The 18,406-nt window shown below is 49.4% G+C and overlaps 1 protein-coding gene across 12 annotated transcripts in view; it reads left to right on the forward strand.

The window, feature by feature from the left end:
- The window catches only part of FOXN4 (forkhead box N4), a 61,716-nt gene that overhangs the window by 28,502 nt on the left and 14,808 nt on the right, over positions 1-18,406 (forward strand). For 3 of the 12 annotated variants that reach the window (XM_082196108.1, XM_082196106.1, XM_082196107.1), the window contains exons 4-11: positions 6,565-6,653; positions 13,614-13,777; positions 14,031-14,155; positions 14,245-14,370; positions 15,641-15,771; positions 16,676-16,772; positions 17,289-17,496; positions 17,871-18,245. In XM_082196108.1, the coding sequence (XP_082052234.1) occupies positions 6,568-6,653; positions 13,614-13,777; positions 14,031-14,155; positions 14,245-14,370; positions 15,641-15,771; positions 16,676-16,772; positions 17,289-17,496; positions 17,871-18,245 (1,312 nt within the window). In that variant the 5' untranslated portion in view covers positions 6,565-6,567. Of the gene's footprint in view, positions 1-4,820; positions 4,891-6,564; positions 6,654-13,447; positions 13,778-14,030; positions 14,156-14,244; positions 14,371-15,640; positions 15,772-16,675; positions 16,773-17,288; positions 17,497-17,870; positions 18,246-18,406 lie in introns of those variants that run through there. The other 9 variants (XM_082196102.1, XM_082196099.1, XM_082196109.1 and 6 more) reach the window with 8 other exon arrangements.

Raw genomic sequence — 18,406 nt, forward strand, 5'->3', positions numbered from 1 at the left:
AGAATTTTAAGCATAACCTTGCTAGCATGTGAAATGAGTGAAATTGTGCGGTAGTTGGAGCATTCTTTGGCACTGCCTTTCTTTGGGATTGGAATGTAGACTGATCTTCTCCAATCCTCTGGCCACTGCTGAGTTTTCCAAACTTGCTGGCATATTGAGTGTAGCACCTTAACAGCATCATCTTTTAAAATTTTAAACAGTTCAGCTGGAATACCATCACTTCCACTGGCCTTGTTATTTGCAGTGCTTTCTAAGGCCCATTTGACTTCACTCTCCAGGATGTCTGGCTCAAGGTCAGCAACCACACTACCTGGGGTGTACGAGACATCCATATCTTTCTGGTATAATTCCTCTGTGTATTCTTGCCACCTCTTCTTGATGTCTTCTGCTTCAGTTAGATCTTTACCACTTTTGTCCTTTATTATGGTAATCTTTGTACGAAATGTTCCTTTCATATTTCCGATTTTCTTGAACAGATCTCTGGTTCTTCCCGTTCTGTTGCTTTCCTCTATTTCTTTGCATTGCTCGTTTAAGAAGGCCTTCTTGTCTCTCCTTGCTGTTCTTTGGAAATCTGCATTCAATTTCCTGTATCTTTCACTATCTCCCTCGCATTTTGCTTGCCTTCTCTCCCCCGCTATTTGTAAGGCCTCGTTGGACAGCCACTTTGCTTTCTTGCATTTCTTTTTCATTGGGATGGTTTTAGTTGCTGCCTCCTGTATAATGTTGCGAGCCTCCATCCATAGTTCTTCAGGCACTCTGTCCAGCAAATCTAAATCCTTAAACCTGTTCCTCACTTCCACTGTGTATTCATAAGGGATTTGGTTTAGATTGTATCTTACCTGTCCAGTGGTTTTTCCTACTTTCTTCAGTTTAAGCTTGAATTTTGCTATAAGGAGCTGATGATCTGAGCCACAGTCAGCTCCAGGTCTTGTTTTTGCTGACTGTATAGAGCTTCTCCATCTTTGGCTGCAGAGAATATAATCAATCTGATTTCGATGTTGCCCATCTGGGGATGTCCATGTGTAGAGTCGTCTCTTGTGTTGTTGGAAAAGCGTGTTTGTGATGACCAGCTTGTTCTCTTGACAGAACTCTATTAGCCTTTGCCCTGCTTCGTTTTGATCTCCAAGGCCAAACTTGCCAGTTGTTCCTTTTATCTCTTGATTCCCTACTTTAGCATTCCAATCCCCTATAATGAGCAGAACATCCTTCTTTGGTGTCACTTCGATAAGGTTTTGTAAGTCTTCATAGAACTGGTCAATTTCAGTTTCTTCAGCACCAGTAGTTGGTGCATAAACTTGGATTACTGTGATGTTAAAAGGTCTGCCTTGGATTCGTATCGAGATCATTCTATCATTTTTGAGACTGCATCCCAGTACAGCTTTCGCCACTCTTTTGTTGACTATGAGGGCCACTCCATTTCTCTTACGGGTTTCTTGCCCACAGTAGTAGATATGGTAGTCATCCGAACTGAATTCGCCCATTCCCGTCCATTTTAGCTCACTGATGCCCAGGATGTCAATATTTATTCTTGCCATCTCATTTTTGACCACATCCAACTTACCCAGGTTCATGGTTCTTACATTCCAGGTTCCTATGCAATATTTTTCTTTACAGCATTGGACTTTCCTTTCGCTTCCATGCATATCCACAACTGAGCGTCCTTTCGGCTTTGGCCCAGCCGCTTCATCAGCTCTGGATCTACTTGTACTTGTCCTCCGCTCTTCCCCAGTAGCATGTTGGACACCTTCCGACCTGAGGGGCTCATCTTCCAGTGTCATAACTTTTATATGCCTGTTGTCTTTGTCCATGGAGTTTTCTTGGCAGGGATACTGGAGTGGCTTGCCGATTCCTACTCCAGGTGGATCACGTTTGGTCAAAACTCTCCACTATGACCTGTTCATCTTGGGTGCCCTGCTCGGCGTAGTTCATAGCTTCTCTGAGTTCTTCAAGCCCCTTCGCCACGGCAAGGCAGTGATCCATGAAGGGGGTGTTCCCCATTAGTACACCCCATAACACCAGCTGGGAGGAGAGCACATCGTGATCGATTCAGCTGGTCACCCGTGTGCTACAGAAGAAGCCAAAAACCGACAAGCAGTTGGCTCATTCTCTTGCGATATTGTCACCCAGGAAACAAATCTATGATGACACAGTTACATGCATCTGTGAACCTCCTGGCCTCATAGGTCACTGGGCAAATCTCTGCAAACCCAACTGTTGACAGTTCTTCATGGGGTTCCCCACAGGAAACAGAAGGTTAATTGACCATTCCCGAAAACCATGAAGTGCTTTTGAAAATGTTAGTTTTAAATCATGGGACACAGCCCCCTGGACTACAAAAAGGAGCAAGTGCGAGAGTGGCTTGTTTCTACTAATTACTGAAATGTTGGATTTGGGGACTGGGAAGGTGAAAAAACGGTTTAATTGGATTTCCGAGTCATGTCAAAATTGAGCAGAAGCAACCTAAGAAGTGGTGGCAGGATTTGGGACAGAGACGTTTGCGGAGGGTGGGTGGATCCATCAGGCTAAAGTGCCCCTGGATAAAAATAACACCCCTGCCTCGATTGTTCCAATTTGATTAATACCTGTCAAGGAGACATGTGTAGAAAAGTCTCACCCTGGTCCATGTAGAATCTGGAAAGGACAAACAGGGATGAAACATTGACGACACAGCTCACATTGCAAAGGGACTGGCTTTTTACACCAACTTCATGTCCTGACAATACCCCAAAGTAGATGTCAGCAGCTCATCTGCTATCTCAACAAAATAAATAGGGAGACACAACAATGCATGCATGTCCTTGTAGGTCTGTCTGTAACAGGAAGCACAGAAAACCTAAAACAATTTGAGATCTTGTGCTGGAAGAAACATCACCAACAGCTGGGGCAACAGGGCAGCTGGGGCAACAGGATGGGGCTTTCCAGATGTTTTGAACTAACCCCCATGACATGACATGGAGAAAGTTGAGAAAGAATTTTTCCCCCCTCCCTCTTTCATAACACTAGCAAGTCACAGGCATCCAATGAAGCTCAATGTCAGAACATTCACAAGTGATAAAAGAAAGCACTTATTCACGCAGCAGATTGGTTGAACTATGGAACTCGCTGCCACAGGAGGCAGGGATGGCCTTTAAAAGAGGATTGGACAAATTCATGGAGAAGGCTATCAATGGCTGCTAGCCACGATTGTTTTGCTTTGCCTCCACAGCTGGAGACAGTTGGTATCCATCTGTCTCGGGAGACACTGGAGGAGTGTGCTTTCAGGGATGAAGTCCAAAGGTTGGCGAGTTACAGCGCCTGCTGTGGCTGTAGAGACTGATAGGGGAGAGACATGTTTTGTTGCAGTTGCGGCAGAGGAAGGCATCCGGTTGTGTTGCTGCAGATGCACCAGGGCGTTTTTCCTCTCTGCGCTTTTCCCAGCAGTCATTCCTCCTCTGAGCATTGTTGTGGATGCAGGACCTGACGGTCTCCAGGCACTGCAGTCATCTGCTAAGGATTCCTACAAGGCAGATGTAAGGTTAATAGAGGCAACATTGCTTCTGAAGACCACTTGCTGGAAACTGCTGGAGGTGAGCATTTTGCTATTGCTGATATTGTAAAGACTGCCTTCTATTTGAACCAGTCAGGCACTAGGACCACCCTCACTTCTCCTGGTTTTCAGGAAGACCTTTTTGTCCGTTACATCCCTGCATATAATCAGTGGTTGGTCCTATTGTACAACTCTGATGCACCATCTGCATGCTCTCAAGTGACTAGACTTTTGCTAAATGCCTTTTGCTGGTGGGATTAATGGGCAATTTCACACTAAATGATTTTAACCACAATTTGTTACACTGACAGAAAGTATTACAAGCAAATTTCACCCATGGGGGGTGGGGAGGCCTGGCCTTGTAAAATGGAGCACCTATTGCTCTGGTTTATGTCTATTTCAGTTTAAATATCAGTCTACAAGAAATACAAAGAGGATTTGTAACACAAGTGGAGGGGGGAATTAAATGCTCTGGTAAATTAAAAGAGGCATTAAGCGTTCTGAGGAAATAAGTTGCTTGTTTAAAAGCAGTTATTCACTATAATTTAATTGTGTGTGTCTAGACTTTCCTAGTGCTGTTTTTCACTTCTTCTATCCCATTTTGGTGCACATGGTCATGCGTGGATCAGCCCTTTGCTCTATTTCTGTCAAGCAAATCACTGTGTTTGTTGCAGAGTACTGGAACTTGCTAGCCAGTGTGTCGTAGCAGAAACACATTCTGAATGATCCCCTAGTAGAGACCGGATGAACACTCCTTATTGATATACCATGTCTACTTTAATTTACCTGGAAGAAGGAAGAGGAAGGTTGGCTCAGGATTGCTGCACACAGGTTATGCATTTTGTAAATTCAAGAGAAGGCTTACTCAATGCTCTGCCTCCACAGCGATGCCTCCGAATGCCAGTTGCTAGAAGCCACAGGAGGGCAGAGTTGCTCTTGTGCCCGGGGCCTGTTTGTGGGCTTCTCATAATGGGGGGCCCCTGGCTGGCAAGGGTAAGAACAGGATGCTGGCCTAGTTGGGCCAATGGCCTGATCCAGCAGACGCTTCCTATGTCCATCTGTGGCACCCTAGTTTGTTTATTTATTGAACTGCTTTTAGACCCCACCCTTCCTCCAAATAGAAGCGCAGGACAACTTACATCACAACACATGGAGTAACCGTACTATAATATATAAAGCAAAAATGAAACACAATTGCACATTTATTATTTGTACTTTTTTCACAGCATTTATATACCACTTGCAATTAATAAAATCTTAAATCTTACAAACTTTGTGCAAATGAATGAGGATTGCTGAATAAACAGGTCATCTGAAAGCAATCAAAAGGGAATCTGCATGTGCTCAGAGGTTTTCTGTTTCTGGTAAGAACTGGCAAAGCTTATTGTTGCTCCGTGAAAGCCCCAGGGAGACCTGGAATGGGCAGAAAACATCAGAACATTGGAAGAACCCTGCTGGGTCAGGCCAACAGGGGCCCATCTGCTCCCACAAACCGTTTCCCCAGGGGCTCCCCAAGGCCTGCTGGAAACCTGCAAGCAGGATCTGAGCACAAGATCTCTGGTTTCCAACAACTGGGATTCAGAAGTATTGATGCCTCCAACCGGGGAGCCAACTTGAATAAAATATTGGGGGGGGGGCTGCAAGTAAGCCCTGCCCTGCATAATCAGTCGCATGACATGGCGCGCACACACCACTTGAGCGGCAATGCCCATCAACTGGGAAGGAGCAGCCCCTCAAATGTTTCATTGGGGACCTTGGCTGCTAGGAGTTGGCTCCTCTGCCTCGAGAGCTCTCTCCTCCTCCCTGAATTTGTCCAGTCTTCTTTCCAAACCATCCAGGTTGGTGGGGCGGGGGGGGGGGCAGCCCCTCCGAAGAGGCATCCTGGCTCTGCCCGGGGCAGCAGGGAGTTCCGCCGTTCCGCTCTGCTCGGACGGGCCTCTCCCGCCCGGGCTCCTCGCAGCCCCTTCTCTCCCGGCTTCCTCCTCGCGGGCCCTTTCCCGCGGCTGGAGGCGCGGGCGCCGCGGCGCCAAAGGGGAGGCCGGCCCGCCCGCCCGCCCTCCGGGGCGACTGGCAGCTCCTCGCGGCCGAGACCCACCCGGCGCCGCGCGCTGCCTCCGGGCTCTTGGGGGGGGGGCGCCCAGGCCAGAGAGAGAGAGGAGGGCGCCGCCTGCCCGGAGCTGCCCCGCCGCTGCCCCCCCCCCGCCGGCCCGCCCCTTCTGCGCATGCTCCAGGCTGGACAGCTCCCCGAGAGGGAAATTTAAAAACGGTTTGGCGAGCGAGGGAGGAAGCGAGGAGAGCGCAGCCCGCCGGGCGAAGGGAGCCGCCGTGGTGCAGGTACCTGCCTCCCCCCCCCCCGCGCGCGCCCAGGGTGCAAAAGCCGCAGGGCCCCCGAAGAGATCCCGCAGGTGGGGAGCCCAGGACCCGGGGGGGGGCATAAGGGGGTCTTGGAGCAGCTTCGCCTTCCTCCCCGTGAAAACAAAGTGGTCTTGGGATAAAAGATGCTGGAGTGATGATTGCCCCCCAAACTTGTCAGTTGCTATGACTTCGTTTATTTTCACCCACTTCTGCAATCAGCGGGTTTCTTTCTTTATTTGTTTTATTTTGAGCAATTATTTCACTTCAATGGGTTGTGGCTAAGTCCACCTTGAGTCTATTGGGCTGCATTTCTGAGTAAATGTGTAAGGTCAGGCTGCTCTCTCTCTAGATGAGGACACTCACAGCAAAAATGCCTGGAAAGTCGGTCCTGTGTAAATCTTACTGAATTTGGACTTGCACATAAGACTGCAAAATATTGTTTATCCCAAATTTATCCACTTGATAATGGTGGATTTTCCCCTCATTATATACTAGTGTTTGCTCATTAAGCATCAACAAAGTTTTTTTAAAAAAAATAAATCCAAGGAAATCTTCTTCTGAAGCAAAATATGTAAGATTTGGGTGTCGCATTTTAAACAATCAAGAGGCTAGTTCTTTATTTGTTGAAATACTGGGTAGTTCTGTCATACCTATGTGGTCCCTCTCCCCTTCTTTCCATGTAGGAAATGATAGAAAGTGATATCACCTCAGTCATGTCTGGCCTCATTCGAAATTCAGGGCAAAGCCACCACCCTTCTCCACAAGAATATAGGTGAGCATTTTCTTTCTTTCTTAATGAATTTGTATTTCTCCCTGCTGTCCTGTGAAACGGTGCTCTGAGTGTCATTTGCCGCCATGCAACATTTGCCCTTTGCTTTTCAATTAGCTCTCCAGCCTGGCAATTTCTTGCATCTTAGGATGTGCTCAGTAACTAAGGGTTAATAATTATTTATCTCTTCCCTTTCTTCCTGGGTCCTTCCCTTGGGAACCTGGCAGAGCATTTTAGTAGGTGCTACTGGGGATTTCTGTCCCCCTCAAATGGCTTCTGGAGGTGTGTAAATGCCAGGTAGAACATCTGTACACTCCTTGGTGTGCAAACATGGTTCAGCCCTTCCACTGAAATGAATGACAGGTTTTGCGTGCATAAGAAATTTGGTGTCTTTGACACGTAGCAAAATCACAGACACATTCTGGCCTCTGTCTGTTTTACCAAAGACTCATGTGTTCATACAAATTACATGAGAAAACTTGGTATACTTATTGGTATAACATTATTCTTGTTTATAAAACCCATTTTTAAAAAATTTCTTTTTTCGTGTATGTGTGTGTGTGTGTGTATTTCTTTAGTTTAAACCCCATACTTTATCCAGCATGAGCTATGGCAGTTTGGAAGTTAATGCCAGCCATCCGTATGCTTTGAATATTGAGCGTCTAAAGATTGTCTTGCTGAATCAAGCCATAGTCCAGGGGAAAGGAATCTCCCTCCCGGTCTCCCTCAGTCCAAATGCGCCCTGAGCAGGGAGGCGGGGTCTCCATCTGGCCCGGCTCCAACAGCACTCAGGCTTGAAATCAGCCTTGCATCCACATGAGTACACTGTACAGTACAGCGTGGCCAGTTGGGCAGATGCCTTTGGGCTCTCGCCTTCAGGGAATCTGCGCCTACCATCTTGGATCTTTCCTCTGAATATCAAGGTTCCACTTAGCTATCATGCCCAGTTGGCACTGAGAGACTCCTTCTCTGGAAACTTATTGACTTCCCTTTGCAGCCATATCAGTTGGTGGCCAATCACCACATTGTAACCGGTGGAACTTCCCACCACTGTACACCAAATTCCCTAAGTTAAATTACATGCGGTGTTTGTAATTTTTGTCTGCTGTAAAACTGCAGCCTAAAAGCTTGAATGGGTGACCAAAAGTTCTGGTATCACAAAAGAGGCGGAAAAGGTTTCCTCTCTCTCCACATAGTTCAGAATTTTAGAAACTTCTTATTGTGTCCTGCTTTCCTGCCACCCTCTGAAGTTATTTACAGGAAAACAAAGCATTGCAGCTTTCTAAAATGTTATTGCATCCTACCATGTGATAGGAGGCAGAATAACTGCTATATGTACTCTCTCTCTCTCTCTCTCTCTCTCTCTCTCTCCCACACCACCACCAACAAAAACAAAAACAGCCACGCCCACCAGTTGTTGCCTTGCTGTACTTTGGGTTAAACTGGGTTACATTTTATACTGTGGTATGAAGCTCCTGGCTGGACGCGGGTGGCGCTGTGGTCTAAACCACAGAGCCTAGGGCTTGCCAATCGGAAGGTCTGCAGTTCGAATCCCCGCAACGGGGTGAGTTCCCGTTGTTCGGTCCCAGCTCCTGCCCACCTAGGTAAACGGCGTTTCCGTGCGCTGCTCTGGTTCGCCAGAAGCAGCTTAGTCATGCTGGCCACATGACCTGGAAGCTGACTGCGGACAAACGCCGGCTCCCTTGGCCTATAGAGCGGGATGAGCGCTGCAACCCCAGTGTCGTCTGCGACTGGACCTAACGGTCAGGGGTACCTTTAGCTTTACCTATGAAGCTCCTACCAATTAATCTACCATCAGGTAACCTACTCAAAAGCACTTTTTAAAACTCCTCAACTTTTGTGCATTTGGAATGGGCGACTCAGAAGCCCCCTTCCCTCTCTGCTGGAGGGTCTTCTACCCTTTTGCTTTGGGCAGCTACTACTTTCAGACACTCTTTCCCACGGCAAACATTCCTGCTCTAGCCTCTCTGAAGCTCCATGGGGAAAAGGTTCATGGAAGACCTTGTGCTGCTCTTTCGTCTGCTGGACTCTTGACATATCCTGGCATTTGTAAAGGATGGATTTCATTGCTAAATAAAAGTTGTAGGTAACCTATATATGCCTTGCTAGTAGGTTTTGCAGATAACGTTATTGTTTTTGAGTGGGTGAGATCATTTTGAATTCAAGACAGAAGGAAAATAAGTATCATTTTCATTTTTTTAAAAAAGAAAGAAAATAAGTATCATTTTCATTTGTAGATACAAGCCTTCCACAAACTGAAATGGAACTTATTTCTAAGTGATCATGCTGAACATAATACCTTAAAAAAAAAGCAGGCATACATGCTATTATTGGAACTTTCCCCCCCGGTACAAACTGAGTTCCCAAAGTTTGTAAAACATAATGCTCTAATTTATTATTATGTATTCTAAACTAATTTGCCCAACCCCATTTAAAAGCAGTAAAAGAGTATTTTAAAAACCCTAGATTGTACCCCAAAGTGCATGGTAGCATTTGTTCTACTTCATGAGAAAGCACATTGGATTATGTAAAAGAAAATCTTTCAGACTGACTGATTTTAAGAAGAGAATGGACCTGTCAGATTCTATCAGGTCTGTTTACTCTCTTGCTGTCACTGCAGCCGCGACTGGAACCTGCAGCCCCGAGTTCTCCATGGGGGGGGGGGCGCATGAAGACTCCACAAAATGGGAATTGGCCCCCAATTAGTGAGCGGGAGGCTGAGATTGTGCTGAGAAGACTCCGCTCTCTCCCTTGAAATGTTTCCATTGGGCTGCGGAACTTAGAAGAGACCCGGTTTCCAATACAGTATTTTAAAGGAGGGGGCGGGGAGGGGAATGAAAAGGAACGAAGGAAGAGAGTCGCAGTTTTGAAAGACCGATCTGAGAGGCCTTCAGTTCTCTGACCATCAAACCTTTGTGCAGACACTGCTCCCTCTTGCCTGGTTTGATAGATGCTGTGGTGCTTAAATGTTAAGAACTAGCCTTTGTCCCAAGGGCTACAATGCGCACACCTGATCCTGGTCTGGCAAGGGAGAGTGCTGCGCAGACACAAGCATGGCCAGGCCCACGATGACATCTCATCTCATCTTATAATGAATTGTGTTTATATCCCCCCTCCCCCCCCAGGAGCTCAAGGTGGTGCACATGGCTCTCCCCCTCCTCACTTAATCCCCACAGCAACCCTGTGAGGGAGGTTGGGCTCAGAGCCCAGGGGACTTCCTAGCTGAGTGGGGCTCTATCCCTGGCCTCCCGAGCGCTAGTCTGACACTCTAACCACTAGATGTGCAGCCCCCAGATGGCACCCAGGGCTGCCGCACTCGTGCGCCTGTGTGTCTCAGTAAATAGGGCTCCCGCCTGAGGACTCCTCCACAGGCCCCTTTGTCCTGCCTGGGCTTTTCTGCTCTGTGCCCAGGCACTTCTGAAGCTTGCCCTTTCCCCCCTTTTTCTTTTTTGCCCCACTGCTGTCCCTAGGAAAACCCAATCTTTACCACTGAATCAGATCAAACTTCAGTTTTGGTTTTCTGCAGAATTGTTTTCAGCAGTAAAGAGCAGGCTTTTGCGGGGAAAGCGCCAGAAAAAGTGCTTGGACATGAAATCCCAGACCTGTGCCTAGAAATGCAGAGCAAAGGGAAGTGTGGAGGACCCCCAGCCCCCCCCCAATACGCCCCCCTCTGGCCGGCTTTGCTGGGATCCAGGATGGTTTTGCTCTGTGGCTCCATCAGGAATAAAGTGAGAGAAAGGAATAAAGCCTGCTTCTTCTGGTTTCTACTCCAGCTGTGGAGTGCCAGGGAACCTGCTTTCCGTGAAGAAATATGTCATTGCAAAGGGTGATTAGCACCCCATGGAGTGGGATTTACTGTTGGTGTGCTTGCCTTGGAGGAGACATCTAGAGTCCCCTCCTCAGGGGGAAGGAACCTGTTTTGGCTCTCCATGCATTGTTAAGACTACATCTCCCAGCATCCCTGGCCACTTGGCTGGGCTGACTGCAGGGGCTGATGGGTGCTGTGGTCCAGCAGCATGGGGGGCAGGGGGTGCCCATGCAGCTGCTTCCTCTGTCCTCTGGAGTCACTGGTGGATTAAGATGAAAACAGCCACAGGAGTGGGAGTTATGGGGGTGGCAGTGGGGGAGAAAAATTATCTGAGCATTGCTCCATGTGGCATTTTTACTCTGCCTTTTGAAAGGACAACAAATCAAACACAATGAGGGAAGTCTGGGTTCAACTGGTGGTCTTTTATGCCAGGGCTGGGGAAAGCACCCACCTGAAGCCCTGCAGAGCTCATTGTGGAATCAGAGAATGGTAGAGCTGGGAGGGACCTCCGAGGGTCCTCTAGTCCAAGCCCCTGCAGTGCAGGGACCTCAGCTGCAGCATCCAGGACAACCTCTGCTTAAAACCCTCCAGGGAAGGATGCCCGTCCCTGGCTCTGCACGCCCACACTAGGCAGTTCATGGGCTCAGGCTGACAAAACCAAGCGCGATGGACCACTGGCCTGAGCTGGTATTAGGCCAAGTCGGGGACGGGGGGGGGCCTCACAGAACCAAGTGCCTGGAGTGAGTGCTTGGCGACTGCGCTCTTGTGGGCAATCCATTGAGGGGAGAGCGGTTGGCAGACGGAGCCACCCTGCTTGTTTTTCACGGTGTGCAGAACCAAAGCCTGTTTCAGATGGAAAAGCTACCTAAATCCAAAACATCCAATGGCTAGAAATGCAGGCTTTACTCCTGTGCCATTGTTTTCCCTTCAGCCCCTTTTACATGACAGAGATTTACACAACCATCTTGCCGGTCCTGCACTGCAGGGCGTTGGACTAGGTGGCCCTTGGGGGTCCCTTCCAGCTCTACAGTTCTGTGATTCTAGACTGTCTAGCCAGGGGCACCTAGGCTTTAGCCTTGGCTGGTGGTTCATAACATTCAGTTCAAGAAGTTTAAAAGGGTTTTGAGTGCGTGTTCTCAAAGCTATATTTCCCTCTAACTCTGTGCCAACCCCTGTCTCCATACAGGGTGGGGACACAGGAAAGGGGGGGGGAGGTCTACCCTGTAGGCTAGTTGTGCAAAGATCATAGAATCATAGAATCATAGAGTTGGAAGAGACCACAAGGGCCATTGAGTCCAACCCCCTGCCAAGCAGGAAACACCATCAGAGCACTCCTGACATATGGTGCCCTTTGGTACAGAAAAGGGGCAGGCGCCTTCCCTTCTCCTCCACACAAGGCGGATTTACGAGGAAGTGTTTATTAGGGAGAAGAATGAACAGGGATCCCTTAGATCTGCCATAGAAAGCAGTTTGTTCTCCCGGGAAGATCAGCTGGAGAAGGAGATGGTCTCCCACCCAGCCATGTGCTGCGGGGGGCGGGCCATGCACTTGCTGACAGGAGGCGTGTGCAGTGGGTCTTGACCCTCCCCGCCCACCTGACCCCATTTATTTGTTGTGGGGGGGGCTGAGGGTTGCCGGGGCCCCGGAGTGCCAGATGGCACGGGGTTGTGTGTCTGCTGTCTTTCAGCCAGATTAATGGGAAGTTTGTAAAAAGGGGGAGAAAACAATTAAGCAAGAATCCCCAAAACAAAAGGCAGCCACGTGGCCTGGCCAACAGTCGCTGGAGCACAATGCCTCCTCGCCTTACAATGCCCAGGGCCAACTGTTGCAAACGACAGGGGCCTTCCCCACTTTTTAAACCATTTGATGCTCCTGTTTACTCACAGCCTGGCCAATGGCGGAGGAGGAAGGGGGACCACCTGATGCTCTTTCCCAGCCCTGCCTGGCAAGGCGGGTTATTCCATCTTGCAGGCAAGGACTAATACTGAGGAAGAAGAGAGCAGGGGGGGGGGGGAGCCAGGAGGGTCCTAGCAGGGGCGTCACCTTTGCTTCCTGCAATCACCCTTGGCCTTAAAAAGAGAAAAACGAGCTAAGTTTTGCTTTGAGGTTGGCAGAGGAAAACGGCAAAACACTTTTGAGAAATGTGAGCACAAAGCTCTGTGAATTAACTTGGCTGCAACAGTTGCATTATTAAACTCTTGAAAATTGCAAAGGGAGCAAGTGCAAATGCCAGATTTATTTTAGGGCGTAAGCTCAGTGTCTTCAGCCAATGATGCATATGTCTATCAGAAAAAACATCTATAATCTTATTTTAGATAACAGGAAAATTTTTGACGCTCAATCTGCAATAAGCCAAGTGTGGCAAGTTCTGCTAGAACACTGTGGTTCTAGGTTTCAGTACTTTTGTGCACCCAGGTGAAATGGGATTTTTACTTTCATTAATGTACTTGGGAGTGAAATAATATTGAACACTGTATGACCAGGGTCCCCAATGTGGTGCCCGTGGGCACCATGAGCCCTCAGACACCCCCTTCATGCCCACACAGACCCTTTCCTCCTCCCAATATTTTCTTTTTACTTTTTTTATTTGGTATTGGGAGAGGTTGCCTGTTTTTTGTTTTCTTTGTTACCTGTGTTTTAATTCTGATTCCCCACCCCACCCCAGATGGTTATAACTTCTGAATGCTCTTGCCTGTTGTCTGGGGGGGGGGGAGTCGGGGTTCTGACCATTGCCAGCCTCTTATCTGAGAATTATTTTTTTATTTTTTTAAGTACACACCACTTGATTGTTAAAACAACAACTTCAAAGTGGTTTGCAATAAAGATAAAACAATGAACTGATCAGTAATAAGAATTAGCAACAATAATTAAACACTTTCAGAAAGTTAGAAATAGACTAAGTACAGGTTAAAGCTTTCTAAACTTTATTTATTTATTTCATAAAATTAGGGTGCTTTGTGGTGTCCACAACGGTTTCTCAGATTCCCAGTCATGGGCCTGGGCCCATGCTGTGTGAATTGGGGCCGGGTTGCAGTGGCTGACACTGAACAGGGATTTGTGTCCAACCTCAAGACTATTGGGGAAAAGCCCATCCTAAGTCTCTCACCTGCGCGTCTTGTTTCTCCGCTCTGTAGACTCTTGGCTTCTGACCCTTCACAACTGGGTGAAGACGACCTCCCCGGTGACTTACAGTCCCTGTCCTGGCTGACTTCCGTGGACGTCCCTCGGCTGCAACAAATGGCCAGCGAAAGGATGGACTTTGGACTCAGCTCCCAGAATGCTGTGCTGCAGCAGACAGGTGGGTCTCTTGCGGGGATGTTGAGTTGCTCCATCAACTGCTATGGGAGCCATTTCAGGGGGTGGGGTGGGGAGTGTTTTCCCCTCCTTATTTCTACCGCCCTGCAGATTTATTCATTTGTTTTGGCCTCTGTGCGTGCCTCGGGTGCTAAACGGACATGTGCTAGCACTTCTCTTGTGCGTGCGAGTGGCGTGGTTTTGTCTGCACACACACTGGAAGACTCACAACGCCCCGTGTCTCTCCCATTGCCCAGCAGGGTCTCTGCCAGGGAATCTGCACGCCACCGCAGGGACTCCTGGAGCAATGATCCACATCCAGGCCAGCCTGCCTCAAGGCATTCTGGGAGGACTGAACGCCGTTTCATCTCACGGTGCCAATGTAAGCACTTCCTTTCCCTCCCCATTCCTGGCCAAGGAGGCGTTTCTGACCTGGTTCAACTGACGTTCCTCTTCTCTTTCCTTTGGCAGCAGATAAGCCAGTATGTGGTTGGGGGCCAGCTGTCTCCCAGTCTGCAAGCGCAGGCAGCCCCCCTCTTCCCTCCTCTGCCCCGCCACATCCAGCAGGTGTTCACCATCGCTCAACACGCGCAACAGGTACCATCTCCTGCTCCCGAGGCTGTGCGTATGTTGAGGCACAGAGCTTTAAGGGGATGTAAAACAACTTTAACAAAGAAGTGCAGCCAAGTCAAGGGCAAGTGACCAGGGGCGCCGACTTATAAAAAATATTGGGGGGGGGGCCATACCGGGGTCCTGCCCCGGGAAGTTTTCTAAATTTTAGAGTCAGAGCGATTGGGGAGGAGGGGGCTTGTTGCCGGATTCTTCAGCTGGGCCGGAGATCCGCTGCTGGGGGGTCCCTGGGCCGAGTTGTGAGCACGGCCTGCTGAAGGGAGATCCAGCCGATTGCGCGACGGGGACGGCCGGGGCTCTCCGGCTAGGGCGCGCGGCTGGCTGGCGAGGGAGCAGGTGGGGAGGAGGCGGGGGACGGCGGTGGCGCTCTGCTGGAGGGGCGCCCGAGATTATTGGGGGGGCAGAGCCCCCCCAAATGAATTTTTGACGGGGCTCGGGCCCCCTCAGGCCCCATGGAGTCGGCGCCTATGCAAGTGACCCAAGCTGAGCTGCTGCGGGTTTATTTGCCTTTATTTGAAAGCCTGGCAGGGGGCCACAGTGGGGGGTTGGCAGAGGAAGCAGCATGTGTTTGGATTCAGAGCAAGAGGCTCAGATTGCAATCCAGATATTTAATCCCAATTTAATGCAGAGGTAGGGCTCATCCACACTTTCACTTGACCCGTATTTTGATCATATTGTGTCCTGATTATTTCCCCTGGGTCTGAGGGCATTTCTCATCGTTTGGCTGCTGTGCCTTGCGAAAATTCAGTCTTACCCACTGAACTGAAGCTCGGTCAAACTCAATCTCTCTTTGGATTTCCAGCACATCTGATAAATTCAGATTCAGTGGGTAAGATTGGATTTTCACAAGGCACAGCAGCAGAACAATGAGAAAAGCCCTCGGACCCAGGAGAGCAATTTGTACACAATATGGTCAAAATATGGGTCAAACGAAAGTGGGGTTCAGGCCTTGATTTTGGAGCAAGAGGCCCTGGTTTAAATCCAGAGATTTAATCTAAAGATTTGGCTTTGGAGAAGGAGGCCTAGATTTAAATCCAAATATAAATCCAGAATTTTGGCTATCATGTCACCTCTCAGTCCAGGCTAACATGTAATGTTATAAGTTATATCTGTGTCTTGGTATCCTCCTCTCACCACCCCGTAAGATGAAGGAAAAGGTCTTTAAAGTCTCTATTTAACTGCTGAGAGAGCTGAAACTTCCCCCCCTTTCTCCCCCCTCCCCTCTTCCCCACCCCAGTGCCCTCCAACGACCATCTACAGCACCTCTTACGGGACGCAGCCTCAGTACTCACAGCCCCCCCGCCTGGCTCCTCACAGCACCCAGGAACAGCAGGCGAAGCCTTACCCCAAGCCTATCTACTCCTACAGGTGAGAAGGACCACACTTTGCCCAGGCACACCTGCCCGTCTTATCCCCAGAGAAGTCTCTGCCCCAAACTCAGCAACTGCAGCTGAAGTGAGTTGCTGTTCCGAAGGGCTTCCAGGTGTGGGGCTTAATTTGGGAATGAACACACTTAAACCTCATGTGTCTTTAATTTGCATAGTCCCAACAGGCTAGCCTTTAACAGCGCAAGGTTGAAACTGCACCAGTTAAATTAATGTAAGGTGCAACTGTACTGTAATTAGTGACAGAGTTTCTTTTTCCTCTTTCTCTTACTGGATTTTCCCCACTAAGGATCAATCCAGCTAAAGAGAAACAAACAACAAACAAGCCCCACATGCTGATGCCAGCTGGGTTGTGTGGGTGTTGCAGAACTGCAGCATCCGCAAACAGCACCCATCCCACAGTAAACATCCTCTGTCATTCTCACTTCTCCATCATAAATGAGAAAAGAACTTTACGCTGTGAAAAAATTGCAAAACAATCCTTAACTGGACCTAAGTCCTGTAAATGCAGAAGGGATGACTCATGGGAGGGGGCTTACCGTGCCCTGGAGTTACTGAAATGGGGAGAGATTACTCCGAGGAACAGTCTGCAAAAGGGAGGTGGGGGATGTTCTGCACCACCAGAACAAGAGTGCTGGGCTAAGACCTGGGAGGCCAGGGTTCAAGTTTCCCCCCTCAGCCACGAAGCTCACTGGGTCACCTTGGGGCCACTCGCTGTCTCTCAATGTAAGCCCACCTCACTAGCTGGTTGTGAGGTTAAAGTGAAGAGGAGAGAACTGTGTACTCCAACCTTTTTGCTCCTTGGATTAGAAGGTGGAATATAAATGGAAGCAGCAACAAGAACAGGAAGGCAGGGAGGAAACTCTGACTTCTCCTCTTCCTTGCAGCTGCTTGATTGCCATGGCCCTGAAAAACAGCAAGACAGGCAGCCTCCCCGTCAGCGAGATCTACAGCTTCATGAAGGAGCACTTCCCCTATTTCAAGGTGAGGGAGGCAGGGCTTGCCTTGCAGCTGACATGGAGAACTGCAGAGACAGAGCAGAGCCATCCTGGCTGAGAGGCATTGAATTTGCCCCATCCTCTTGTAAAGCATCCGAGGTGGTCACTATCACTGCCTCCTGTGGGAGGGAGTTCCACAGTCTAACTGTCTCCATGATAAAGTCCTTTATTTGATCTGGCTTCAGTCTCCCAGTATTTAACTTCATAGGGTGTCCATGAATTCTAGTCTTATGAGAGGGGGCGAAAACTTTTTCTCTGTCAGCTTTCTCAACACCACGCATAATTTTATAAACTTCTATCATTCTTACTCACCTTTTCTCTAAACTAAAAGGTCCTTGCTGCAACCTTTGTTCTCGTAGGACCCATTTGGGTCCCATAGCAATGATGTTGCCTCATGGAAGTGCTCGCTGGTGCTTTGCCTTTGAAGGGCACAATCCCACCCCTGGACACAGGGCTTTTTTTCTTAAATGACATGAGGAAGTGGCCTTGCTCCCTTTTGCAGACAGCGCCCGATGGGTGGAAGAACTCTGTCCGCCACAACCTGTCCCTCAACAAATGCTTTGAGAAGGTGGAGAATAAGATGAGCGGCACGTCCCGCAAAGGCTGCCTGTGGGCCCTCAACCCCGCCAAGATAGACAAGATGGAAGAGGAGATGCAGAAGTGGAAGAGGAAAGACCTGGCAGCCATTCTCCGGAGCATGGCCAACCCAGGTGAGCAGCAGGCTGGCACCTGGCTAGGAGGCTCCTGGGGGCCCTGCCTGCCAATAGTTCTCTGGCAAAATCACTGGATGTGGCTGCCGCACCCCTGCAGGGGAGGAGTTGCACGGAAGGTGATGCCCACGGGCATGGAGGCTGCCCCCTCCACACAGACAGCAGCTCGTTTAGCTGGTCTCTTTTCCTCCCAGGCACTTGAGGCCATGCACAGGGCTCCCAATTTTATGCGGCATGCCTTTCAGCGCTCTAAGTGCATTGCGTGAATGTGGCCTTAGTGCTGTGAAAGGATATAGTTTCTATATTTTCTTGAGCTGTGGGCCCCTTCTGAGGGACTTTACTCCCCACGCATCAATGGCAATCTCCCCTTGCAGAGGAGCTGGACAAGCTCATCACAGACCGACCCGAGAGCTGCAGGCGGGTGAGCAAGCAGTCTGAGGGGGACGGTTCCACGCGGAGCCACATGGCGGCAGCCGCAGGGCGCATCTCACAGCTGCAGCCCCAGCCGGTCATGACACTCGCCCTGCAGTCCCTCCCGCTGCACCACCAGATCCAGACGCAAGCGTGCATGACTCCAGATTCGCCTGCTCCTGCGCAGACCCCTCCCTTGCACCCGCTGCACGGTCTTAGCCAGAGTCCCCTTCCTCAGCATCCGATGAGCCGTGCCCCAGATTTCCTCAGCATGATGACCGACATGAACGCAGAGGTGGATGCCCTTGATCCCAGCATCATGGACTTTGCACTACAAGGTAAGGGGAAGAGTTGGGGGGTGGAGATGACTGCTGGATGGCAGGGATTCTCCAGCTGTGATTCCCGCCTTGCAGAGGGTTGAACTAGGTGAGCCTTGGGGTCCCTTCCAGCTCTACAGTTCTTTAATGTGGGATTTGAACTCAGCTGTGGAGGGGTTGAT

The sequence above is a fragment of the Podarcis vaucheri genome (assembly GCF_965113315.1).
Source record: "Podarcis vaucheri genome assembly, chromosome: 13".
NCBI lineage: Eukaryota > Metazoa > Chordata > Lepidosauria > Squamata > Lacertidae > Podarcis > Podarcis vaucheri.